At 38.3% G+C, this 27,272-nt stretch overlaps 1 protein-coding gene across 5 annotated transcripts in view; it reads left to right on the top strand.

The window, feature by feature from the left end:
• The window catches only part of TPST1 (tyrosylprotein sulfotransferase 1), a 111,009-nt gene that overhangs the window by 45,621 nt on the left and 38,116 nt on the right, over window positions 1-27,272 (top strand). For all 5 annotated transcript variants that reach the window (XM_057695526.1, XM_057695527.1, XM_057695523.1 and 2 more), the window contains one exon: window positions 13,244-13,442. In XM_057695526.1, the coding sequence (XP_057551509.1) occupies window positions 13,244-13,442 (199 nt within the window). The remainder of the gene's footprint in view (window positions 1-13,243; window positions 13,443-27,272) is intronic.

Genomic DNA, 27,272 nt, shown 5'->3' with positions numbered 1-27,272 from the left:
AATTATGGTGTGCTTTGCTGTGCAGAAGCTTACAAGTTTGGTTAGGTCCCGTTTATTTATTTTTGCTTTTATTTCTATTGCCTTGGGAGACTGCCCTAAGATAACATTGGTATGATTTATGTTAGAGAATGTTTTGCCTATGTTCTCTTCTAGGAGTTTTATGGTGTCATGTCTTATGTTTAAATCTTTAAGCCATTTTGAGTTTATTTTTGTGTATGGCATGAGGGTGTGTTCTAACTTCATTGATTTACATGTGGCTCTCCAACTTTCCCAACACCACTTGCTGAAGCGACTTTTTTTTTCATTGTGTATTCTTGCCTCCTTTGTTGGAGATTAATTCTCCATAGGTGTGTGGGTTTATTTCTGGGCTCTCGATTCTGTTCCATTGATCCATACATCTGTTTTTGTGCTAATACCATGCTGTATTGTTTAGTATTGTCTGAAGTCTAGGAGGGTTATGTCTGCTGCTTTGTTCATCTTCCTCAGGATTGCTTTGGCAATTCTGGATCTTTTGTGGTTCCATATAAATTTTAGAATATTTTGTTCTAGTTCTGTGAAAAATGTCATGGGTAGTTTGTAAGGATTGCACTGAATCTGTAGATTGCTTTGGGTAGTATAGCCATTTTAACAATATTAATTCTTCTAATCCAGGATGATGCTCTTTTTATTTTAAAAAATAGACTAGGAACTTCCCTGGTGGTGCAGTGGTTAAGAATCCGCCTGCCAGTGCAGGGGACACAGATTCAAGTCCTGGCCAGGAAGATCCCACACGCTGTGGAGCAACTAAGCCCATGCACCACAGCTACTAAGCCTGCGCTCTAGAGCCCTTGAGCCACAACTACTGAGCCTGAGTGCCACAGCTACTAAAGCCTGCTCGCCTAGAGCCAGTGCTCTGCAGCAAGAGAAACCCCCACTCACCACAACTAGAGAAAAGTCCGCACACAGCAACGAAGACCCAACGCAGCCAAAAATAAATAAATAAATAAGCAATATTGTAAGAAACTCAATAAAGACTTTAAAAATGGTCCACATCAAAAAAAAGAAATAGACTGTTTTTTAGAGCAACTTTAGGTTCACAGTAAAACTGAGAAGAAAGTATAGGGATTTCCTGTATAGTCTCAGCCCCCACACATGCACAGCCTCTTCCACTATCAAAATCCTTAACCAGGGACTTCCCTGGTGGTGCAGTGGTTAAGAATCTGCCTGCCCATGCTGGGGACACGGGTTCAATCCTTGGTCCTGGAGGATCCAACATGCCACAGACCGACTAGGCCTGTGAACCACAAATAATGAGCCTTCGCTCTAGAGCCCACAAGCCACAGCTCTTGAGCCTGCATGCCACAACTACTGAAGCCTGTGCACCTAGAGCCCGTGCTCCACAACAAGAGAAGCCAACACAATGAGAAGCCCTCGCACTGCAATGAAGAGTAGCCCCTGCTTGCCACAAGTAGAGAAAGCCCACGTACAGCAACGAAGACCCAATGCAGCAAAAAAATAAATAAAATAAATGAATAAATAAATTTAAAAAAAAGAAAAAAGAAAAGATAGATTAAAAAATTCAGTTGTCATTCATAAAAACTGTTAAGGAATAGAAAAACCTACTTAAATGTATGTGTCTACCTAACATGTTTTTACTGAGCACCTGTCATGTGTCAGGTAATGTTCTACATGCTGGGGTTACAGCAGTTAAAAAAACGTACAGCACAAAACAAAATAAACCCTTTCTTCATGGAACTTACATTAGCATTTGGGAGTTATCTCATAAGAAAATAGACAAGTTAAATGTCTAGTTTGTCAGGTAGTAATAAGTACTATAGAGAGAAAGCAGAGAATAGGTAGTTGCCAAGAACTGGGTGTAGGAATAGTAGGGAAGTCCTCATTGGTAAGGTGACATTTAGAGCAGAGCCCTGTGGGAGAGCAAGAACAAGTGAGCAAAACCCAGCAATTCCTGCCTTCATGGAGCCTACAGCCTAGCAGGAGGAGGCACTAAAAACCCTATAATAAAAAAGGAAAACAGTATATTAGGAGGTTATAAATGGCTATGGGGGAAGAAAATATCGGAAGAGTAAATGGGACCAAGAGTCAGGGGATTTTGAGGGGCAGGTTGTAATATTAGAGTGGTCAGGGTATGCTTCATTGAGAAAGTGAGGTCTGAGGAAAGTCTTGAAGGAGGTGAGGGACTTAGCTCAGTGAGTATCTGGGGAGTGTTCCAGGCAGAGGAAACAGCCTCTTCGGAGGTGCCAGTGAGGAGCATTCCTGGCCTAAGCAAGAAATTGCAAAAAGGTTAGTGGGGCTGAAACAGAGTAGATATGGGAGTACGTGAAAGATTATTTTTTATAGGGCCTTGCAGATCATCATAAGAACTATTTTAAAATTAGTTTAGTGAGTTTTAATAAGGTAGACACCCTTATTTATAACTGTCACTGATATCAAGAAATTGTACTGTGGCAGTCAATCCAGAAGCCTTTTCATGTACCGTATCTCAAATTAAATCCCCATCCCCACCCCCTGCAAACTACCCACTATTCTGTCACTTTTAGAAATCACCTTCTAATGTTCCTTTATAGTTTTATCACCCAAATATGCTTCTCTGTATACTGCGGTCTTACTCATTAGAAGTAATTTAACATGTCTTTAAGTTTCTTTTACTCTAAAGGTTTCCAAACACTCCACTGCTTTCTTTACTGTACCCTTTATTTTTTGAAAAGCTTAGGTCATTTAGCCTGTGAAGTTATTTATAATCTGAATTTTGGTGATTGCACAATTTTTTTAATGAAACTGCTGATTGTCCAACATATCTTTCTGATTCTGTACTTCATGCAAATGAGGCTTAATCAGACTCAAGATCTGATTTGGCAAGACCATCCATTATGTGTATTTGTCTTTTTTTTTTCCTGGTCACGCCCCACAGCTTGCGGGATCTCAGTTCCCTCACCAGGGATTGAACCTGGACTACGGCAGTGAAAGCCCAGAATCCTAACAGCTAGGCAACTGGGAAGCTCCCTGACTTTCCTTTTGTTATTTTAGCAGCCATTGATCTTCTGTGCCTAGATTCATCAATTTGTTGGCTCTTGCAAAATTTTGATATTACAATTCTGATTTCTTTTCTATATATTAGTTGGAAAATTTTTATAAGGTGATATATTCCTGCATTTGGTCACCCAGGGTTATAGTTCACACAGGAAAAAGGCATGATAAATACTTGATTCTTATTCTTTATTTGTTAGTTTTTATGGTAATGAGTTTGGTTCCTTATTATATCTTCCCAAGAGACCAATTTGATGATTTCCGTCTATTGCAATTATTTTTATTGAAGTTCAGATTGTTTCATCTGTGACCACTTCTTCAAATTGGTGCCTGCATACTTTTGCCATTACCATAATAATATATGATACCTTTCTTGCTATCTGACATAAGATATTATAGGCTTAGTTCAGATCTCAAATCAGTCATTTCTCTGATATATCCTAGTTTCCTTTAGCAGAAAATGGTGTTTCAGGTCTGCTACCTGGTCAGGATATCTGAGTCCTTTGCCAGTACCTCAATGATTTTGGTCTGAAGCTCATTTTCTAGTACAGAGGTTGGCAGACTGGTTTGCCACATGTTTTTGAATGGCCTGTGAGCTAATAATGGCATTTACTGAGTTTTAAAGTGTTGTAAAAAATTTTTTGAAAGGAGGATGTGCAACAGAGATGGTGGCTTGAAAGCCTAAAATATTTTCTATCTAGTCTTTTACAGAAAAAATTTGATTTGCTGACTTGTTCTCTAGTAGATTCTTCAGAAAGTGTCGATGGAAACAACGTTCCTTGAGTTCTTAAGATTTTTGTTTGTTTGTGTTTATTTTTTCTGCTTTAGGCTGTGCTGTGTGGTATAAGGGATCTTAGTTCCCTGACCTGGGATTGAACCCATGTCCCCTGCATTGGGAGCATGGAGTTTTAACTACTGGACCCCCAGGGAAGTCCCCCTGAATTCTTAATTTTGGTAACAACTTCTCTGTGCCCTTTCTACCTGAAAGTCAGTTTTTCTAGGTATAGAATTCTTGGCTCAATTTTATTCCATGTATGTTAGATTGCTCCATTTTCTTCTGGCAGTGTTGATGTTGGAAAGTCTGATAATGTAATTTTGATTCTTATTCTTTATTTGCTCCTTTATTTTTCTCCTTTAAATCATTTGCTCATTTTGCCTAGATGCTCAGAGGATTTTTTTATTTTATAGTCCTGTAATTTTACTAGAATATGTCTTGATATTGGTCATTATAAAGCAGATATTCTCAGATAGACCATATACTCTTCCAATTATAAAGTTAAAACATTTTTAAAGAGTGTTTTCTTTGAATTTTGGTTTTTAGTATTTTGTAACTTTGATTTTCTCCTTCCTGTTATTCATATGCTAGGTTCCTTTTTTTTCTTTTTTGGCCTTCAATATTTGGTCACTTTGTCCTGAATTTTATCTCTTCATTCATTTTTTACTTTTTAATACTTCTATTTCCAATTATTTTAAATTGGAAAACATTTAAGTCTTTTGAAGGCATTATTCTACTTCATTTTTAATTTCTTTAAAGGGTATTATATTTATTAATGCTTGTCATTCTTTAAGATTAGTCTTCATTTCTGACATGATCTTTTTTCGTTTCTAATTTTTCCCCTCAGTTCTATCACTTCATTTCTGAGTTTTTGTAATTATGATTTATGTTGTTCTTTCCTATCTTGTATCATTTTCTTAATGTCTTTTAGCTTGTTTTAAAATAGTAAGTTACAATTTTAATTTTTGTGGGCATGTCTTTTTGGTTGCTTTCCTTATCCACAGGGATGTTATTTTCTTTTTCTCTCATAATAACTTTGAGATTTGACCTTGTACTTTTTTGTTGCTCATTTGTACATGAAATAGGAATGGTTCGGGGTCTCCTTATCAATTGCATAGATCTCCCTCTTCTGATTTTTTGGTAAAATATTAAATAATATGATGGGTTGCTTTCTGGGATTTACTGGCTCTGCACTCTTCCCTCAAAGGTATCTGAACTTTCTCACTCCTTTGTCTCTGTCCCTATTCTGATTCCACTCCAGAAGTTTCCTTCAGTGTGGTGCCCTGTCTTGGAAAGGAGCTTTGGCTGGTTGGTTTCGAGAGTTCATGTTTGCTAGCCTTTTGACCCCTTTCAGAACTTACCAAGGGCCACTTGCACTCATCTTTTGGTTTGGGTGAAACCCCTCCCGCTTTAAACTAGTGTTCTCAAATAGATCTGCTGTGGTTTCACAGTATGGCTGTCTTTCCTATGTCCTATTGCTTCTCTCTCTTTCCTCCTAAACATTCATTCCATGCAGGTAATATGGCTAGGTCTCCGCCCACTTGTATTTGGGGCCTTGTGGGGGGACTTTGTCACCTAGTTTTGTTTTAAATGTTGTTTATGGGGCTTTGGTTTTGCTATCTGGTTTCTTTGTTTTCAGGGAATATTTGGCAAAATGAAAAGATATTCTGTAGTTTCTCAGATTCCCTCTCATTTTCAGGACATTGGACTCGGAATACCTGACCTCGGGGTTGGGGGCGGCCGGGGGGAAGGGGTTTGCAAGATTTTGAGCAGAGGAGTGACATGATCTGCCTTGTGTTTTCAAAGGCTCTATCTGGCTTTTATAGTAAGAATAGACCACAGGGACATAACTAAAGAAGCAGAGACACTGTTAGAAGAATATTGTAGACATCCAGGCAGGAGACAGTGTTGGCTTGAATCAGGGGAGTAGCAATGACATTAGTGAGAAGTGATCATATTTGGATATATTCTGAGGTATAGTTGATAAGCTTTTCTGATGGATCAGATGCTGAGTATGAGAAAAAGAGAAGAGTCAAAAGACAGCTCCAGTTTTATCTTGTTTTATCCTGCACAGCTAGAAGAATGGAGTTGCTTTTAACTGAGATGGGGAGGACTGTGGGTATAGTAGATTTGGGGGATAAGATTAGGAGTTGGACTGTGCTGAACTTGAGATAATTATTAGACTTCTCAGTGAATCTTTGTGATCCTATGCATCCCACTGTTGCATGGACTGAAAAAGAAAGACATTAGTTATCATAGAAAAGTCAGGTAAGACTGTAAAAATCATGCTTAAATCGTATCACTGTCATTGTTAGCATTTTGCTGATTCTATGCTTATATAAAAAATTTGCGTATGTAACACATTTTTACAAAATTGAATTTCTGTTATGTACACATTTAAAAATCCCCTTTCACAAGACATAACCTGAACATTTGCTAAGAGGAAAACAGTCTTTGAAAACATGACTATTAATGGTATTTCATCTTTTGTTTTACTCTAATAAGTGTAGCCATATGGATTATGTACTTTTACCCATTCCTTTTTGCATGTCCATTCCAGCGCTGATACTTTAGTGCAGAGAGTTTGGTTTCCTGTAGTAGTTGCTATATATCATAATTCAGACCTGCGGTTTGGCAGCTCGCCTGGCTGTAGTGTTTAACTAAGACTCGCAGAAGATCCACGCTTTTAAAATGAGCGTCTTGGAGGATTATGTTCACTCAGGACTTTGGCACTGACACCATTCCCTGAGGGAGGAATGCCTTCCACTGTGAACACCGCAGAAGAGGGGAGCCTGGACACTTAAGACTCAGGGAGAGCCTGCAGATTCATAGATGTCTTGTCTTGCCTTGCAGTATTGTGCCTGGGCTGTGGGTGTTGAAACATATGTCTGTCAGGCTCTGTTTTATGGTCCCAGTGAGACTGGAGGGTACTGGAGTGGTAACTAGTTTATACTCTAGTACACTTCAGGCCTAAGTGTTGGTTCGCTTCTGGAAGGAATGAGGGAGTGAAGGAGATTGGGTGAATTCCATCCAGCCTGCAGGTTGTTGTCTAGAGAAGAAGATCAGGCTCTCTGGAGGAGGTTTGTAGTTCTTTAATAACTGTATCCTTTTCAACAGAGAATGACAAACTTTTTCTGTAAAGGAGCAGATATTTTGGGCTTTGTCGGCCATACAATTTCTGTCATAACTGTTCAGCTCTGATGTTAGAGCAAAAACAGCCATGGATAGTACAGAAACAAGTGGATATGGCTTTGTTCCAGTAAAACTTTTATTTATAAAACAGGCAGCAGGCCAGATTTGGGCCATAGTTTGACAATTTCTGCTTTTGAGCAGTGTTTTACAAAACTGTGTCTCTGCTTGTTAGTGGTCATTATCCAGGGATCAGAGTCTTCCTAGATCCTGAAGCTAGATCACACAGGCTCGACTTCCAGGTCTGCGTTCTCACCACTGCAGCTCACTGCCTCTTCGAAGAAGGCTGACTAGCTGGCACCCATGGGAAGAGATGAAAGACAAGCCCAGAGTGCTGGCTTAGAACTAAGACGCAATTTTAAGAGTTCAAATGTGGAAAGTTTGTGTGGCAAACCAACCAGATAGTGACCTCCTGGAGGATTGGGACCAAACCTTCTCTTGTTTTTTAATTTATTTTCTGTTTTATTTTATCCTATCCTATTCATCACACAACAGATGTCTTTCTTGAATCTAAGTACAGAGTAAACACTCTGTTTCTTTTCCCCCTTCTCACCCTCTCCACCCAAGCAGCTCCAAACACATCCTTAGCTTTCTTCACGTGTCATTCTCTAAATGCACCAGGTTCCCGTGTGTGTAAAAGGTGATGTGGTCCTTCTGTGAGGAAGGATATCACCTGAGACAACCCCCCCCCCCCCACAGACCCTACATGCCCTTAAGATATAGTCTTAGATTAGGGTTGATGAATTTTTTCTGCAAAGGGCTGGATAATAAATATTTTAGGTTTGGCAACCTTAAGGTCTTTACCTCAACTACTCAACTCTGCCATTGCAGCACAAAAGCAGCCATAGACAGTATGTAAACAAATGAGTGTGGCTGTGTTCCAGTAAAACTTTATGATGTAAAAATTTGAATTCTGTATGATTTTCATGGGTTTAAAATATTCTTTTGATTTAAAAAAAATTTTTTTAAATGTAAAGCCATTCTTAGACTGAAGGCCAGATAAAAACTGGCCGTAGGACTGGATTTTGCCTGTGACCCATAGATTACTGACCTTTACCTTAGCTCCTTGGTAACCTTTGCTAACTCATGTCCCACCCCAGGAGACAAATGGCCTAGTTCTGTCATCCGCATTCCCATAATATGGTTTCTTTCTTTCTTTCTTTCTTTCTTTCTTTCTTTCTTTCTTTCTTTCTTTCTTTCTTTTATTTATTTTTTTTTCATAATATGGTTTCTAACCTCTGTCATCACATTTTTCATGCTGCATATTAATCGTGTGTATGCTTATCTCTCTTACTGGACTCTGAGCTTCTTGGGAGGAGGGCCATGACCTAGTCATGTCATCTTTGCATCCTTAGTATCTAACACTTGACCTGACACATAGTAGGTTCAAAAAATATTTAATATGAATTTTATGCTCAATCAATATAAAATGCCATTATTGCTGCCTTAAAGAGAAACAGCTGATTGATATGCAGTAGGCCTTCCTAAGTTCTTCCCCCAAGGAGTCCATAGCAACTACATTTGCTACTAGTGGATCTTGTGACTCAGTACTTACATAACAAAAAGCCTTTTCATTTTAGAATTCTATCTCTTTCAGACAAGAGATGGTTGGACTTTATCTTTAAATCATTTATTCAATTATCATGATAAATAATGGCTTTCATTTTTCTTCTGAACCGGTGCTATAATCTGGATGCAAATATAATAATAGCTCTTGTTTACTGACCACATACTACATTTCAGTCTCTTAGTCAACTGTAATTTTCCTTTAGACTTTTGGTAGCTTCCTGACTACTATCAATTTACCTCTTTTCCTTTGTTCCCTACATCTGAAACAAAACTCAGCAACAATAGTTATGCTTTTCCTCCATGCTATTGTAATGAATGATAACACTTCAAGTCCTTCAAGTCAAATCTGAATTCATCTAGACTCCTTTCTTTCCTTCCCATATCTAATTGACCACGAAGTCTGATCGATTAAAAACAAATCTATGGGGACTTCCCTGGTGGCGCAGTGCTTTAGAATCCGCCGGCCAGTGTAGGGGACATGGGTTCGATCCCTGGCCTGGGAAGATCCCACATGCTACGGAGCAACTAAGCCCATGTGCCACAACTCCTGAGCCTGTGCTCTAGAGCCTGCGAATTGCAACTACTGAGCCCACATGCCACAACTCCTGAAGCCTGCGCGCCTAGAGCCCGTGCTCCAAAGCAAGAGGATCCACCACAATGAAAAGCTCGTACACTGCAATGAAGAGTAGCCCCTGCTCGCTACAACTAGAGAAAGCCTGCACTCAGCAACGAAGACCCAATGCAGCCAGTAAAATAAATAAATAAATAAATAAATAAATAAATAAATAAATAAATTTATTAAAAAGAAATCTGTGGAGGTTTTTTCTTTTCATTTTTATGTCATTTGCTGTAGTTGAAGCTTTAATCATTTCTCAGTTCTGTCCATGTATAGTTGAAAGTCTTTATTGGTTTTTCTGACCCTGGTTACCCCATTCTTCAGTCTACTCTTCCCATAGTTATCAACATTGAATGCAAATAAGGATAATCTCGTCTTGTCAGTCCTGTGATTAAAACCTTTTTATCATTCCCAACTTCCTAGTTATGACACCTACAAGACTTTGTATGTGACTTCAGTGCTTAACACAGATACGTTAACAGAATTCAAAATTTTTGGATTCTAGAAAGGTCATATGATGTACATAATACATATTACAGAATATCCTCTGCTTGTTCTGAGTCAACACTTTGTAATCAAGCACATCAGTATTTCTGTATTAAAGAGTATGATTGTTTATGCCAAGAAGAATAAAGACTATAAATAGATTCCTATCAGTTCAGGTTATGTTTTGCTGCCACATGAGTTACAGGAAAATGTTTAGTTTGAGGAGCTTTTTGGATTTCAGAATTTGGAATAAGAGACTGTGGCCCTATAGATATCCAGTGGTCTGCTGGAGCTGGATTGCCCCAGCTATAGAGAACCCATTTTTGTGCATACTTTCTCAACTCTGTGGTCAATAACATCATGTTGGTAGCTTGAAACCAGCCATGGTGAGAGTATTTACACCATTGGTCATCAGTAAATGCTATAAATCATGGCCTTTCCCTTCTCAGAGTTCAGGTTGTTAAATGTTACTGGCACAGCTCTGTATATACCTATTACATGTGTAGTACGTTTATCACTGTGGCAAAACAACTTAGTCTATGCAGTATAGAACAAGAGACCAAGGTTTTCAGGGAAGCATAGCATGTAAAAATTAAAATGATCAATAGGACAGCAGTAAGAGAAACTGGGTAAAATAGGAGCTTTGGAGTCAGACAGACGTAGGTTCAGATTCTAACTCCATTATTTCCAGGCTGTGTGACCTTGGATGAGTCACTTATGAGTCTCAGTTAACACAGTTTAAAAATGGGGACTGATAATATCTTTCTCTTAAGGCTGTTTCAGGGATTAAAGTAGGTATCATATGCGAAGTACCTGACATAGAATGAACAGAAATTATTATTTTTTGTTTACTATAAGCGTTTTTTCCCTTGAAATGTTTATCTCTGCAAACATGACTCCCATTCTCTAACATTCCTAGTGCACCAACAGTAAATATCACTCAGTTCAGCACTTGGTTGTTCTCTAATTATTTCATCGTGTCAGTTGATATCCTTGTTAAGATATGATCCTTGACTTCTCTTGAGCATGTTTGTGTAAACTAAATTTGTAGGGGGGTTTTTTCCCCATGAAAAGCTTTTATTCATAAGTTTAATGAACATTTATTGGGCATCTATTATATGTTAATATGCTAGATACTGTGATCGTGAGATTAATAAAACATAGACCTTCCTTATAATCTGGATAGATAGTTGGGCAAAGAAGCCAACTACTTAAATGCAGGGAGATTAGGAGGCTTTTGTAGTAATCTGGGTGAGAAATGATGGTGACATGAACTAAGGTTAGTGGCAGGAAGACTAGAGGAGAGATTTTCCTACTCAAAGATAGAGCCTCTAGGGGCTTCCTAGGTGGCGCACTGGTTAAGAATCCGCCTGCCAATGCAGGGGACAGGGGTTTGATCCCTGCTCCAGGAAGATCCCTGCTGTGGAGCAACTAAGCCCGTGTGCCACAGGATTGAGCCTGTGCTTTAGAGCCCGTGAGCCACAACTATTGAGCCCATGTGCTACAACTACTGAAGCCCACGTGCCTAGAGCCTGTACTCCGCAACAAGAGAAGAGATGGCAATGAGGAGCCCGCGCACCACAACGAAGAGTAGCTCCTACTCACTGCAACTAAAAGAAAGTGTGCACAGCAAAAAAGACCCAACACAGCCAATTAAATAAATAAATAAATAAATAAATAAATTTATTTAAAAAAAAAGAGCCTCTAGAACTGGATAACTTGGGAGTGATCTTGCTCTCTCCCTGTCCCAACTGAGATCTCTGGTTTTTCCTTGTAGAGAGGTGGTGGTGCCATTTATCATGTAAGATGTACATGAAGAGGAGTAGATTTTGAGCAGAAGATGATGGGTCCAGTTTTGGACCATCTTAGTTTTGGGGTGTGTGCAGGGTATAAGAGTAGGGTGACTATATAATTTATCATACAAACTTGAACATTTGTGGGTATGAGTGGGATGTGCTGTTCATAATTAAGCTGGGGGCAGTCAGTATAAACTGGACCTGTCCTGGACAAACAAGGATGTTCTTTTTGCAGGGTGGGGGGGAGTGTTGTGTTTAGTCTTTGATGCTGAGCGAGGGCTTTCTCTAGTTGTGGCAAGTGTGGGCTACTCTCAGTTGTGGTGTGTGGCCTTCCCAGTGCGGTGGCTTCTCCTGTTTTTACATAGCATGGGCTCTAGGTGCGTGGCCTTCAGTGGTTGCAGCACACGGGCTTCAGTAGTCGCAGCACACGGGCTCAGTAGTTGTGGCACACAGGCTGTAGGGCATGCGGGCTTCAGTAGTTGTGGCACTTGGGCTCAGTAGTTGTGGCACACAGGCTTAGTTGCTCCATGGCATGTGGGATCTTCCTGGGCCAGGGATTGAACCCATGTTCCCTGCATTGGCAGGAGGATTTTTAACCACTGTGCCACCAGAGAAGTCCCAGAATGTCCTTTCCTCAGGTAGAAAATACCAAGAAAAGATCATAGAGATGAAGCCATACATGGAAAATGTATAGTGTGAAGAGAGTAGTGGGTTAAATGAAGTTCTGGAGAAATTTTTAAGAGGAAAAAAGGAAGGTGGCCATCGAGGCAGGGAGGAAACTTGGAGCTAGTGGCCTTACAGAATCCCAGGGAAGAATCATTTTATTTTCTCTTGTGTATTTTTTAAGGAGTGGAGGCCCTTTGAGGGATTCTTCATCAGATAATGATTATCTGCAGTGAGAGAGAGAAAACTTAAAGGAAGCGGTCTTTTTAACCTTGTGTTTGAAAGACTTCTAATGTATTATGATATAAAACTCTCTTAGGCAGTTTTGTTTGATAAGCATTAGGCCAAAATCTGCTAGTTCAGATCCAGTTTAAATCTAGATGTCATTTTATATTATATTTTACTCTAAGATTATGAGTTATTTAGTCAAATATAGTGTCACTATAAGCTTAAAGTAAATTTCTAGGTCAAGAGGTAGAACACATTTATTTTATAATATTGAAAGTCATAAACAGCACTTCTTTTTCTTCCTTAGAAAATAGGGTTCTTTAGGAAATCAAAAGAAAAATCGGACAAATGAATATTTTGCGTTCTTAGTGGATTATGGTTGACTATTTTCCCCCCAATATTTTATTATGAAAAATTTCAAACGTACAAAGAACTGAAGGAATTATACCCACTAGCTACAGTTAACATTTTGCTATATTTACTTTATCACATAATCAGTCCATCTTTCTGTCCCTCTAGTCATCATTCATCAAGCCATCTTATTTACTTGTGTTTTTTTGATGTATTTCAAGTAAGTTGACCAGCTGTTTTTCTAAGCAGTCTCATCTTTATTTTTTTCTGAATGTAGTAATTAAAGTGTCAATACATCTTGTGCAGATGTTTTCAGCTGACCCTTTTTCCTATTTATAGAAATCTGAGGTTGCCAATAATTGCTGTCAAATTGAGAATATTAAAAAAAAAAGTCTGGTAAATACTGTTAAGCCTGAAAAATGTGCTCTTTCTCAATAGCTTTATAATCCAGAGACTTGTGATTTTTAAAGTCATCAAAAATAATTTCCAATACTGTTTTCAAGTATTCCACATACATGTTTATTCACATTATATTGTTTTCAGAGTGGAGAGATCTACAGACCAAGTCATCAAGCCAGTCAATGTGGGAGCTCTATCAAAATGGGTTGGGAAGATACCTCCAGATGTTTTACAAGACATGGCAGTGATTGCACCCATGCTTGCCAAACTTGGATATGACCCATACGCCAACCCACCTAACTACGGAAAACCTGATCCCAAAATCCTTGAAAACACTAGAAGGGTAAGTGAGATTTTCAAAGTGAATTGAGAAAACTGGATATGGAATTTGGGTCCTAAATAGTTTTTTTAAATTTTGTTTCTTGCTTTTTTATGATCAGAAGATTATTTTAGATTAGAAAAATCCTGTTTGTAAAATGCTTTATCATCAGAAATCTTCCACTGCATATTAAGGATAACTGTAGCTCTTTCCAGGGACTGTGGGGACAATTCTTTAATCTAATTCCCCCAGTTTCTAAAATGGTGCTTACTGTTGGGGAGATTTATTCTCATAGCTAATTATCATAAATTTGCATAACACCAGAATTATTAGTGGCCTCACTTACTTCTCGTTTCTTTTTACTTTGAATCTGATGGCTATTTTACTTTTTTAAAAATTTATTTATTTATTTAATTTATTTATTGGCTGCATTGGGTGTTCGTTGCTGCACACAGGCTTTCTCTAGTTGCTGCGAGCGGGGGCTACCCTTCATTATGGTGCGCAGGCTCCTCATTGTAGTGGCTTCTCTTGTTGTGGAGCACGGGCCCTTGGCACGTGGGCTTCAGTAGTTGTGGCACATGGGCTCAGTAGTTGTGGCTCACAGGTTCCAGAGCACAGGCTCAGTAGTTGTGGCACACGGGCTTAGTTGCTCCGTGGCTTGTGGAATCTTCCCAGGGCAGGGCTTGAACCTGTGTCCCCTGCATTGACAGGCAGATTCTTTACCACTGCGCCACCTAGGAAGTCCGACTATTTTACTTTTAAACCTTTGTTTAGTTGAGGCATAATTTCTTGATACTTGAAAACTAAACATTGGCTACATGAGAAGAATTATTAAATAGGTACAATAAACAACCCTCTGATTGAGAGAAAGTTGCTATTAAAGTGTGATTACAACTATTTCTTTTAATAGTTATGCTCACATCTTTATAATCTTATTTGAGAAAGCTGAGAACTCAAAAAATCTGAATATATATTCCTTACCTCTATAACCAATTTCAAATCAGACCTTAATTTATTCTTTTTTTTTATTGTGGTAAATTTAAATAACAAAATTTACCATTTTAACAATTTATAAGTGTGCTACAGTTCAGTACATTCGCATTGTTGTAGAACTGTCAGCACCATCCATCTCCAGGACTTTTTTCATCTTCCCAACTGACCTTACAGACTCGTTACCCATTCCCCCTTCCTCCAGCCCCTGGCAACTGCAGTTTTACTTTCTGCCTATAGATGTAGTCTTTTTTGAAACTACAGTTTAAAGAAGACAACCATGTTAGCATAAGTTCACGGATAGGCTATTGCACTTCAAGATTAAAATCCCTTGCCTTTCTCTGGTATTCTCTTTTTATGTCAGTGTCCTCCCTTCCCCACAACCTTATAATATATCATCTCTTTATTCTGTTCTTCTTTGATACCTTTAATTGACAAACATATTTCGTGAGGCTGATTTCCACGTGGATTTTTTACTCTTAGATATTACTTTTCTTTTTTTAAGTCATTAGTGGCTATATAGGAAGAGCTGTTTTCTTACAAACCATCATATATGGAGGCAGTTTTTTTTATGTTTTAAATAATCTAACCTTTTAATATTTTTCATACATATATTATAAAAATTTAAGCTTAGTTTATAAAACTTATAAAATTAAAAATATAAGGGAATAAAATTCACCTATAATGCTACCACCCAGACAAATACCATTTTTAGTATTTTGATAGATTTCTCTTTTTTCTTTGCATATGTTAAACAAAGGTGAGATTACATATCTTATAATCTTACTTTTGCACACCCACAGTCTTGTATCCAGCCCTTTCTCTTAATATTTATGAGCATTTTCTCATTGTTACACACGCTTTTTAAACATACATTTTCATGGTTGTATAAATAAATTATTGTATGAGTCACCTTAAGTCCTTTACGAAACACAGTAGTAAGTGAATGAATGAATGAACAAATAAAATATTTCCCTAGTATATGTTCTGTAATTCATTTTACCATCTTTCTTTTGCTGCTTACAATTTTCTCTTTGACAAACAGTGCTACAGTGAACATCTTTGCACATACTACATTTTAGTTTTCTGTTTTTTGTTTTTTAAGGCTAGACTAAGGAGAGGGATTTAAACCACGTCGAAGTATCTGAAATCTTTTTTAAGGTGCATGATATATGTTGATAATTTTTTTTAATCTTTTGAACTACCAGCATGATATAGGTAATTTTATTTTAGATTTTTGCTGATTTTAATAGGTTTCATTGATTAATATAATTGAACATTTCTAGTTATTACCTATATGTATATATTCTTTCATGAAACATTTCTTTTTTTTATTAGATATATTTTAATTTTACTATATATCAACCTCAGTTCTTCTAGTTTTGAAAATGTTTATTTCCACAGTTTAAGGGAAAGAAAGGACCTGTCTAATACAAATTAGAAGATTAGTTTACATCAAAATACCAAATATATACACTAAACTCTACAGTAAATATTAACCTGTACTCAGAATTCTTTGCCATTCAGATTGACTAGATGTTTGCTTATATTTGGGTCTGTTGAATCAGGTCCATTGCTATTGCCAAATATACAAATCTAACTTCAGCTTGTTCAGGTCTCTGTGCCATATCTATTCACATGTTCTTTTTTTTTTTCTGACATACAATTAACTGCATATATTTAAAGTGTACAATTTGATATTTTTGTTCTTATTAGTAATGTGTATGTGGCAATCCCAGTGTCCCAATTCATCCCACTCCAACCCTCCCCCCATGAAACATTTCTTAAGTTTTCAAAAAGTTTTATATGTGTTAAAGTTTTGTGAATTACGTTCTGCTAAAGACGAAGTACACAGTCTAGCATCCATTATCATAGTCTGTTTTAATCTCTTGGTAATTGGTAATTCATAGCTTTCTCCTTTGTACAATACTGAAATGGTTTTTATAAACCAAGGTACAGGACTTCCTAGGTGGCACAGTGGTTAAGAATCTGCCTGCCAATGCAGGGGACACGGGTTCAAGCCCTGCCCTGGGAAGATTCCACATGCCACGGAGCCATTGAGCCTGTGCTCTAGAGCCCATGAGCCACTACTGTTGAGCCCATGTGCCGCAACTATTAAAGCCCACATGCCTAGAGCCCATGCTCCACAACAAGAGAAGCCACTACAATGAGGAGCCCTCGCATCACAATGAAGAGTAGCCCCTGCTCGCAGCAACTAGAGAAAGCCTGTGTGCAGCAACAAAGAACCAACACAGCCAATAAATAAATAAAATTAAAAAAATAAATAAATAAACAAACCAAGGTACATGCATAAGTGATATTTAGAGGTCTCCCAAGCAGTAGACATCATAGTTTTCCTACATGTGGGTTGGCTGGCTAGATTATTCTTGGCTTGCTTGAGTGGTTAAGTAGAGAAGAATGCTGTGGTTTGAATCCTTGTGACTAGAGAATTTTTTTCATACACATTTGTGGCTTTTGAAAGAGTTTCAAAGTGCACAGTGGAAAAAACCTCCACCCCGCCATCTCTGTCTGTCACTAAAGTGACAAATAATTTTGAGGAAAAAAAGATAAAGTGTGGACAATAATTGCATTTTTGGGCACTGTGATAATGCGTACAAGCTGACATCCTTGTTTTGCGGGGTTGGACTATGTATTTTCAGAGCTTTTTGCCTGTAAGATCTCAGATGCTAATACATCAGCATTGATGACTGTGAAGTAATCATGGTTTCATAGTGTAATGCTTAGAAAGTGATCTTCCATTGTCAGCTGTGACATGAGATGGACTCCAGAGAAAGAAGGTGGCTGGGGAGATTGCGCCCTTTATTTATGGGATGGGAGTGGGGGGAAATTCATGTTTTGACTGGGAATATAGAATCCAAAGCTCTAGGCCTAAAAATTCTGGTTTTCATACAATTTTGGGTAGTCTAGGAGTATTGGTATGTGAGTCAGCATATTTTGAGGACATGTTGCCCAATTTTGAATAGAAAATCGTGTGCTTCATGGTTTCTGTGACTCAGATGGTAAATTGGAAATGAAATGCTAACATATTCCATACCCTTTCCCACTGTGGTCTCTAATCCCAAAATTGTAGCACATTTTAGTAAATAGTGCCCTCTAGGTTACATTCTAACCATCTCCCTCCCCCATAGGTTTTTAATCTTTTTAGATTTACAGACCCTTGAGAATCTGATGAAACTTACAGGTCCCTATCTGAGAAATACAGACACATACATACACAGAATTTTGCCCACAGTTTCAGTGGATTCATAGATGCCCCTAAAGCCCATCAGATTAGGACTTCTGTTTTATAGTCTCCTTGATTAAGCTCATCTACTCACATGACTTTGATTACAGCCTATTTGCTAATGATCATAAATCTTTATTTCCTACTGGGTGTCTTTCCTGTGGCCCATTTCTTCCACTTGCTTTCTGTATCTCTCCAACCTGGGTGTTCACAAGGACCTCAAATTCAATGTCCAAAATGAATTTATTGTCCAAACTTGTTCCCTGATAGGCGGAAGCTAGGTGGATTGTTCACTAAACTGAGTAAGAATCTAGAATAGGGGTGGGATGAGGCTGTGCTTATCTATATTTGCGTTTTCTATGAGCCAGTGAGCAGATATGAGAAGCAGAGTTCTCAGGACACATGGGTCAAGCCAAAAACAGTTCAGAGACCTGGTTACTAAGCCTGAAGAGTGAGCTAGAAAGCAGATCCAAGTGTGAATGGAATATCCAGTTGAAACCAGACTAGACAGTACTAAGGAAGAGCAAACAGTCAAGTGGAAAAGCACATATCAGGGTGCAGAACCCACAGAGCAAACAAGAGGAACTTGAATGTTAATTGAGCTGGGAGAGGGAGTTGGTTTATATCCCTGAACCAAACAGTAAGAAGCTGCAGCAGTTGGAATTGATGTTCTTGCATTAAAGGGAGAGCCTGCAGTGCACACCTGTGTTTTCTAGTTCCTGTACCCATCAGAAACTGCTTCTCCCTGTTTTTCCTGTCTCCATACATAGCATTCCTATTTGTCTAGTCATCAGAGTTAGTTAGGATTAACTAGCTTTGCAGATCACATGTAATTAATTGGTTGTGAAGTCCCCTTGATTCTGCATTTGAAAATATCTTGATTCAATCCTATTTCAGCTACCTTAGTTCAGTTTCTCCTCATTTTTCACATGAATTATGGTTTATTCCCCTTTGTGTATGTGTGTTCAGTCATTCTTCAGCTACATTTTAAAAATATTCAATGAAAGTTAATTTTGAAAAGCTCAAATCTGAATGTATTATATCTGAATGTATCATTCCCTTGTGTAAACCTTGAGTAGCTGCACTAGTACTATAGGATAAAGCCCAGACCTCTTCAAATGGCATTTACTTTTCAGATCTTTGGAGATTTTCTGGTGATCTTTTTATTGTTGGTTTCTAAGTTAATTCTGTTACTGTTAAAGAACACACTCCATGTGGTTTCAGTCCTTTGAAATATATTGAAAATTGCCTTTTAGCCAGCATATGTTCTCACGTGTCACTTGAAAGGATGCATGTTCTGCAGTTTTTGTAAAATTCTGTAAATATCAATTGTCATGTTGTTTCACAGTGTTGCTCAGATCTTCTAATTCTTATTGATTGGGGGGTTAATTAATTGGGGGTTTAAGTTAATTTTATTGGAGGGTTAAATTAATTTTATCAATTTTGGAGAAAGATGTGAATTTGTCTTTTTTTAAATTTCTGTCAATTTTGCTTTATGTGTTTTGAATCTGCATTATTAGGAGCAAACCCTTTTATATATTCTTGAGGAATTAACTATCATGAAGTGTCTCTCATCATCTCTGAGGTTTCTCTCTAGAAGTCTGCTTTGATGTAAACATAGCCACTTTGTTGTTTTTATGCATACTATGTACATGGTATATTTTTCCACCCTGCTGCTCTTAATTTGTGTCTTTATATTTAAAATATGTTGCTTATAAGTGGATATAGCTGGTCTTGTTTCTTAATCTCATTTTATAATCTTTGGCTTTGAATGGACTAGCTAATGTACTTAGACGTAATGTTATTACTCACCTGTTTGGGTTTAAATCTACCACCTTGCTGTTTGTTTTCTATTTGGACGTCTGTCTTTGTGCCTTTGTTTTTTTCTGCCTTCTTTTGCATCAGTCTAGTATGTTTAAGTATTTCATTTTATCTCCTCTATTGGCTCTTAGCTCCCCTTGTTAGCTGTACCTCTTTTTTTGTTTGTTTATGGTAGTTGCTCTCTAACAAGAGCTGCAAACTTTTCTGTGGGCCACAAATGGTCTCTTTCATCGTTTTTGAAGACTCAGATTTTCATCTGGAATCATCTCTTTTTACCCTGATGAACTTCTTTTAGTATTTCTTATAGTAAGATTTTGCTGGCTACTAATTCTCTCAGCTTTTGTGTATTTGAAAATGTCATTATTTCTCCATTATATGAGAATATTTTGCTGGATATAGAATTCTAGGTTGACAGGTTTTGGGGTTTTGTTTTACTTTCAGCATTTAGAATATGTTATTTTATTGGCTTTCATTGTTTTTATAAGTCAACTAAAATTCTTATGACTGTAATAGTTTTGGGGTTTTTTTGGGGGGGGGGCAATTACTGCTGTAAGATTTTTCTCTTATTTCCAGGCCTTGGCAGTTTGACTAAGATGTGCCAGACTCGCTGATCCTCTCTTTCGCTGTCTCTGGTCTGGGCCTCAGGTTTGATTTGTTTTTAATTAACCTGTCTTTGAATTAATTGATCCTTTCTTCTTCTTTGTCTGGTTTGCTATTAATCCCATCCAGTGACTTCATTTCAGATAATTTATTTTTCAGTTCTAGAATTTCCATTTCTCTGCTGGAATCCTCCATCTCTTCACCCATTCTGTTCATCTTTTCCTCTAAATTCTTTTTAACATATTTATAATAATTATTTTAAAGTTCTCATACATTGGTATCTCTTCTGACCTTTTTTCTTTTTTAATATTTATTTATTTAATTATTCTTTTCTTTTCTTTTTTTGGCTGCATTAGGTCTTAGTTGCAGCATGTGGGATCTTTGTTGAGGCATGCGGGATCTTCATTGTGGTGCACGGGCTTCTCTCTAGCTGTGGTGTGTGGATTTTCTCTCTCTAGTTGTGGTGTGTGGGCTCCAAGGCTCATGGGCTCTGTAGTTGTGGAGCACGGGTTTAGTTGCCCCTCAGCATGTGGGATCTTAATTCCCCAACCAGGGATCGAACCCGCAGCCCCTGCATTGGAAGGTAGATTCTTTACCATTGGACCACTAGGGAAATCCTTGGCCTTTTTTCTTAATTATGAGTTAGACATGATGAAGCAAATAAGTATTAGAAGTTTTGATTTCATACTTGACCTTTTGTATAAAAGAAGAGTAGAGAAGTAACCTAGGTAATATCTTTGCTTTATTTTTCCCAGAGAAGGGTATATTCTTTCCTCTGTCAGGCAGCTAGGGTAATGGGCTGATCATTCAAATTTCAGTGAGTTAGGCTGAGCTGGGGCTGAGCAGCAGTTTTAATTAGTTTACTTCTGGATTTAAATGAGATTATGGAGATTTGACCTTTAGCCCAACCCACAGTTTCCTCTGTGCTGTAGATAAAAGATTGATTTCTTTGACGTTTTAAAAATAGCAGCCGGCACAGAGTTGGGTTGAAGCTTAATTTATTTCACCTCTGGATTGCAGCTGCAGCAGGGCCCTGGAACCTCAGAACCACACAAGTTTGGGAGATCTCTCTCCTTTCTAGCTCTGCTCTCACTGTTACTTACTTAGCAGAAGTCCCTTGGAGTACAATTTTGTTAGACCAAGAGATTTATTTTTATGCCTGGGGCTCTTCTAGATTTAAATCTATCATACCAGTCCACACTGCCACTAAGAATTCAGCTTCTTTTTTTTCTCATCAACAAAATCTTTCACCTCTGGTTGGCCTGCTTCTCTGCCTGCCTAGATGCAGACTAGGCAATTGATTCAAGATAGAAAGAGGCTCTTTGCTCACCTTTGAAGAACTCATCCTTCTCTGGAATTTGGTTCGTTTAGACTTCTTTGCATCCACTGCTCTTCGATGGCTCTAAAGAATAGTATGAAGTTTAGTTTATCTGGTGTTTTCTGATTGTTTTGATGAGAGTGGTGGTCTTTTGAGACCTTCTGCTTTGTAACCATAATGGAACTCGGAATAGCATTGAGATTCTTTGTCTTCTGCTTTCAACCTTCTTTTTCAAACTTGTCTCTTTTTATCCTTCTAGTCACACCACACTACCTGCCTTTCATTCTCTTGGCACATTTTTATACCTCTGTACCTTTGCACTTACTCTTCTTCCTGCCTTGATTATCTTTTTTTTTTTTTTTAATTTATTTGGTGGCGTTGGGTCTTAGTTGCGGTACGCAGGATCTTCGTTGCAGGATGTGGGATCTTTCATTTTGGCACGCGGGCTCTTCATTGCAGTGTGCAGCCTTCTCTCTAGTTGTGGTGCGCAGGCTCCAGAGCTCACAGGCTCAGTAGTTGTGGTGCGCTGGCTTAGCTGCCCCTTGGCATGTGGGATCTTAGTTCCCTGACCAGGGATCGAACCTGCGTCCCCTGCATTGAAAGGTGGATTCTTAACCACTGGACCACAAGGGAAGTCCCCTGCCTTGGTTATCTTGCTTCTTCTTCTGTTTACAACTTTGTCCTTTAAGACTCAGCTTAAATGACACCTCTTCTGTGCCACAGATCCTTCTACTGTACTTTGGGCCTGCTTTTACTCTTGCAGTTATCACACTGTGTTATGACTGTTTATATTATGTGCTGCTTCTTTTACACTAAAGACTTTTCAAAGGCAAGGACCATGTATGCAGTTTGTATTGTGAGCACCAAACTTTTTTTTCCTTAGATCTTTATTGGAGTATAATTGCTTTACAATGTTGTGCCAGTTTCTGCTGTACAACAAAGTGAATCAGCTATATTTATACATATATCCCCATATCCCCTCCTTCTTGAGCCTCCCTCCCACCCTCCCTATCCCACCCCTCTAGGTCATCATCAAGCATCAAGTTGATCTCCCTGTGCTCTGCAGCAGCGTCCCACTAGCCTTCTGTTTTACATTTGGTAGTGTATATGTGTCAATGCTACTCTCTCACTTCGTCCCAGCTTCCCCTTTCCCTGCTGTGTCCTCAATTCCATTCTCTACATCTGCATCTTTATTCTTGCCTTGCCACCAGGTTCATCAGTACCTTTTTTTTAGATTCCATATATAGGCGTTAGCATGCGGTATTTGTTTTTCTCTTTCTGGCTTACTTCACTCTGTCTGACAGACTCTAGGTCCACCCACCTCACTACAAATAACTCAGTTTTGTTCCATTTTATGGCTGAGTAATATCCCATTGTATATATGTGCCACATCTTCTTTACCCATTCATCTGTTGATAGACATTTAAGTTGCTTATATATCCTGGCTATTGTAAATAGTGCTGCAATGAAATTGTGATACATGTATCTTTTTGAATTATGATTTTCTCAGGGTATATACCCAGTAGTGGGATTGCTGGGTCATAGGGTAGTTCTATTTTTAGTTTTTTAAGGAACCTCCATACTGTTCTCCACAGTGGCTGTATCAATTTACATTCCCACCAACAGTGGAGGAGGGTTTCCTTTTCTCCACAGCCTTTCCAGCATTTATTGTTTCTAGATTTTTTGTTGATGGCCATTCTGACTGGTGTGAGGTAATACCTCATTGTGGCTTTGATTTGCATTTCTCTAACAAATACTGATGTTGAGCATCTTTTCATGTGTTTGTTGCCATCTGTATGTCTTCTTTGGAGAAATGTCTGTTTAGGTTTTCTGCCCATTTTTGGATTGAGTTGTTTGTTTTTTTTGATATTGAGCTGCATGAGCTGCTTGTATATTTTGGAGATTAATCCTTTGTCAGTTGCTTTGTTGGCAAATATTTTTTCCCATTCTAAGGGCTGTCTTTTTGTCTTGTTTATGGTTTCTTTTGCTGTGCAAAAGCTTTTAAGTTCCATTAGGTCCCATTTGTTCATTTTTGTTTTTATTTCCATTACTTTAGGAGGTGGGTCAAAAAGGATCTTGCTGTGATTTATGTCATAGAGTGTTCTGCCTATGTTTTCCTCTAAGAGTTTTACAGTGTCTGGCCTAACATTTAGATCTTTAATCCATTTTGAGTTCATTTTTGTGTATGGTGTTAGGTCTGATTTCATTCTTTTACATGTAGCTGTCCAATTTTCCCATCATCACTTATTGAAGAGGCTGTCTTTTCTCCATTGTATATTCTTGCCTCCTTTGTCAAAGATAAAGTGACTATATATGCATGGGTCTATCTCTGGGCTCTCTGTCCTGTTCCATTGATCTATGTGTCTGTTTTTGTGTCAGTACCACACTGTCTTGATCACTGTAGCCTTGTAGTATAGTCTGAAGTCAGGGATCCTGATTCCTCCAGCTCTGTTTTTCCTTCTCAAGATTGCTTTGTCTATTCAGGGTGTTTTGCTTTTCCATACAAATTGCAAAATTTCTTGTTCTAATTCTGTGAAAAATGCCATTGGTAATTTGGTAGGGATTGCATTGAATCTGTAGATTGCTTTGGGTAGTATAGTCATTTTCACAATGTTGATTCTTCCAGTCTAAGAACATGGTATATCTCTCCCTCTGTTTGTATCGTCTTTGATTTCTTTCATCAGTGTCTTATAGTTTTCTGCATACAGGTAGTTTGCCTCCTTAGGTAGGTTTATTCTTAGGTATTTTATTCTTTTTGTTGCAGTGGCAAATGGGAGTGTTTCCTTAATTTCCCATTCTGATTTTTCATTGTTAGCTGAGCACCAAACTTAATACTTGAGAATCAGTAGGTGTTCAATAAAATGATTGTTATTAGCAAAATAAACCTTAGACATAGGAAGAATATTTCTTCAACCAAAAATACTATATCCTGATATGAAGCTCTTGTAGATAATATTTGAAATTATGGCCCAGGTCACAGGGATTCTGCCTTATGCGAGAAATGCGCCATTACCCAGAGGTGAACTCCAGTGGCTACAGCTATACTTTATGACTGTATCAGTCTGCATTCAGTTGGGGAAAGAGAACTACTGTAAATATTATAGGCGTTAGGGGTTTAATATGTTAATTATGGCTTATGCAAATGCAGGAAAACTGGAGAACTAAGGTCTGGAAAATTTTTTCATGTACTGGACATTTTATTTAAAAGAACAGTAGAGAGGGGACTTCCCTGGTGGTGCAGTGGATAAGACTCTGAGCTCCCACTGCAGGGGGCCTGGGTTCAATCCCTGGTCAGGGAACTGGATCCCACATGCGTGCCGCAACTGCAACTTCACATGCCACAACTGGGGGGTGTGGGTGCCACAACTGAGGAGCTGGCAAGCTGCAACTAAGGAGCCCACCTGCCACAACTAAGATGCAGTGCAACCAAATAAATAAGTAAATAAATAAATAAAATAAAAAGAGTAGAGAATGAACTAGATAAGGCTATCGTAGAAAGAAAATAGGCATTAATGATTTAAGCCTGAAGTGGGTGGAAAGCCAGAGTTTACAGAGAAGCCCTGCATCTAGCTGTCAAAGTGGGACCTCAGTAAGGGTGCCTAAGGAAAGGCCTGTGAGGCATTCCATGGGGATGAAGTGGGAGCTTTCGGAGAGGTCTGTGGAGGCACTGCATGTCTTGAGAATAATGGCTTCTGCTTCATTTTCACTTTATAAATCTCATATAAATTTCTCTTATTGACAGCCTTTTACTCAGAACCACACAGGGAAGGGAATTATAGGAGACTTAATTTTCTGCCCTAGACAAAAGTGGTTGGTGGTACCAGCTGACCGTGGACAGTCCAGCATAGTTCATCTGTTTGTCAGCCTGACATACATACATACCCATTTTAACCCTGTTTAACTTCCAAATAAAGATAATGACATTATGCTTCCGCTTAACATGTTGCAATGATCCCTTACAGAACTAAAAGCACACTAACCATCTCCCTAGAAGAGGTGACACTGTGTTTCTTATTGCACTTTATTCATGTCTGAGTGATATTTATTTACTGCCCTAGCTGAGTCACATTCCATCTTTAATATCCTGAAACCTAAATACTGAGCTTTAGAGTCAGCCATAAGTAACACACCTTATTTTAGAGAGTATGGGAAAGGGAGGGGAAAAAAGAATTCATTAATCTATTCAGATATATTCATAACAAAGCAAGGAAGAATATCTGCAACACTGTGGTAGTCCTCATTTCTGCACCTGTTGCGTGATCGTGTTTCTCTTTCTTTCTCTAGCTATTTCATACTCCATTTGCCCTCACTAACCATGTTGGTTCTATGGTTCTATGCCTAGAGGGGTGACCCAAACCTTCATTCCAAAAGGGTGTGTGCCGATAATGGTCATGCCTCTATTGTTTTGCTGTAATTTTCCGTATACTTTCCATTGTAAACATGTGTAATAGAGAATCTCCTGGATTCTGGGAAATGTCTTTCCTTCCTCCCTTGTGTATTTTAAATCCTGTTTCCTGTTGATAATCTGAATTAATCAATCCAGAGTACCTTTCTTTCTCTTGCTTAAGTGTCACCTGGAGGCAGAAATGTTAAGTCTCAGCTTTCTATTCAATGGAAACAATGTTGCATCTCCCAGAAGAAACATTTCTCCTTTGAGAACTAATATCTCTAAACCACCAGAGCCCAAAGCTGCTGAGAGTTTTCTTTTAGGGAGGACTTAATAATGAATTCCATCTCTTTAATGTTATAGAGCTATTCAGATTTTCTGCTGCTTCTTATGTCACTTTTGATACATTGTGTTTTTTGGGAACTTTTTCCATTTCATTTAAGTTGTCAAATTTTTTGACATACAATTGTTTGTAGTATTTTCTTACAGTCCTTTTAATGTCTATGAAATTGATGGTGACAACTTCTTTTTTATTCCTGATTGTGATGGACACGTTCTTAATATGGCCTCACTATCCCTCTTTCTGGTGTTCATACCCTTATGTAATCCCCTTCCCATGAGTATGGGCAGGGCCTGTGACTTGCTTCTAACTGACATAGGCATATAGAGATAATGCAGGTTCGGTTCCAGACCACTGCAAAAAAGCAAGTGTTGCAATAAAGCTGAGTCACATAAATTTCTTTGTTTTACAGTGCATGTAAAAGTTATGTTTATACTATACTGTAGACTATTAACTGTGCAATATAGCATTATGTCTACAAATATTGCACATACCTTAATTTAAAAATACCTTATTGTTAAAAAATACTAACCATCATCTGAGCCCTCAGCAAGTCGTCATCTCTTTGTAATACTAGCATCAAAGATCACTGATCACAGATTATCATAACAAGTATAATAATAATGAAAAAATTGAAAATACTGCAAGAATTAACAAAATGTGACACAGATAGGAAATGAGCAAATGCTGTTGAAAAAAATGGTACTGATAGACTTGCTCAATGCAAAGTTGCCACAAACCTTCAATTTGTAAAAAATGCAGTGTCTGCAAAGCACAGTAGAGTGAAGGTCAATAAAACAAGGTATGCGTGTAGAATACAACAAAGGTGACAGGATGTATGTGAACACATGATTGCATTGTATAAGACTGTAGCACTGGATTTGCTTAAGTCTCTCCCTGTCTTCCTTCCCTCCCCCTCTCTCCTTGCCTGACTTTGAGGAAGCAGGCTGCCATGTTGGAGACGTCCTTGTGGCAAGGAACTATGTATAGCCTCTAGGAACTGAGGGTGTTCTCCAACTGACAGAAAACAACTGAAGTTCACAGTACTACAACTGCAAGGAACTGAATTCTTACAACAATCCAAGTAAGCTTGGAAGTAGACTCTTCCTCACTTGAGCCTTAGATGAGACTATAGCCCTGGTCAATATCTTGAT

The sequence above is a fragment of the Hippopotamus amphibius genome, chromosome 9 (assembly GCF_030028045.1).
Source record: "Hippopotamus amphibius kiboko isolate mHipAmp2 chromosome 9, mHipAmp2.hap2, whole genome shotgun sequence".
Classification (NCBI taxonomy): Eukaryota; Metazoa; Chordata; class Mammalia; order Artiodactyla; family Hippopotamidae; genus Hippopotamus; species Hippopotamus amphibius.
This window is presented reverse-complemented; position numbering and strand designations above follow the sequence as displayed.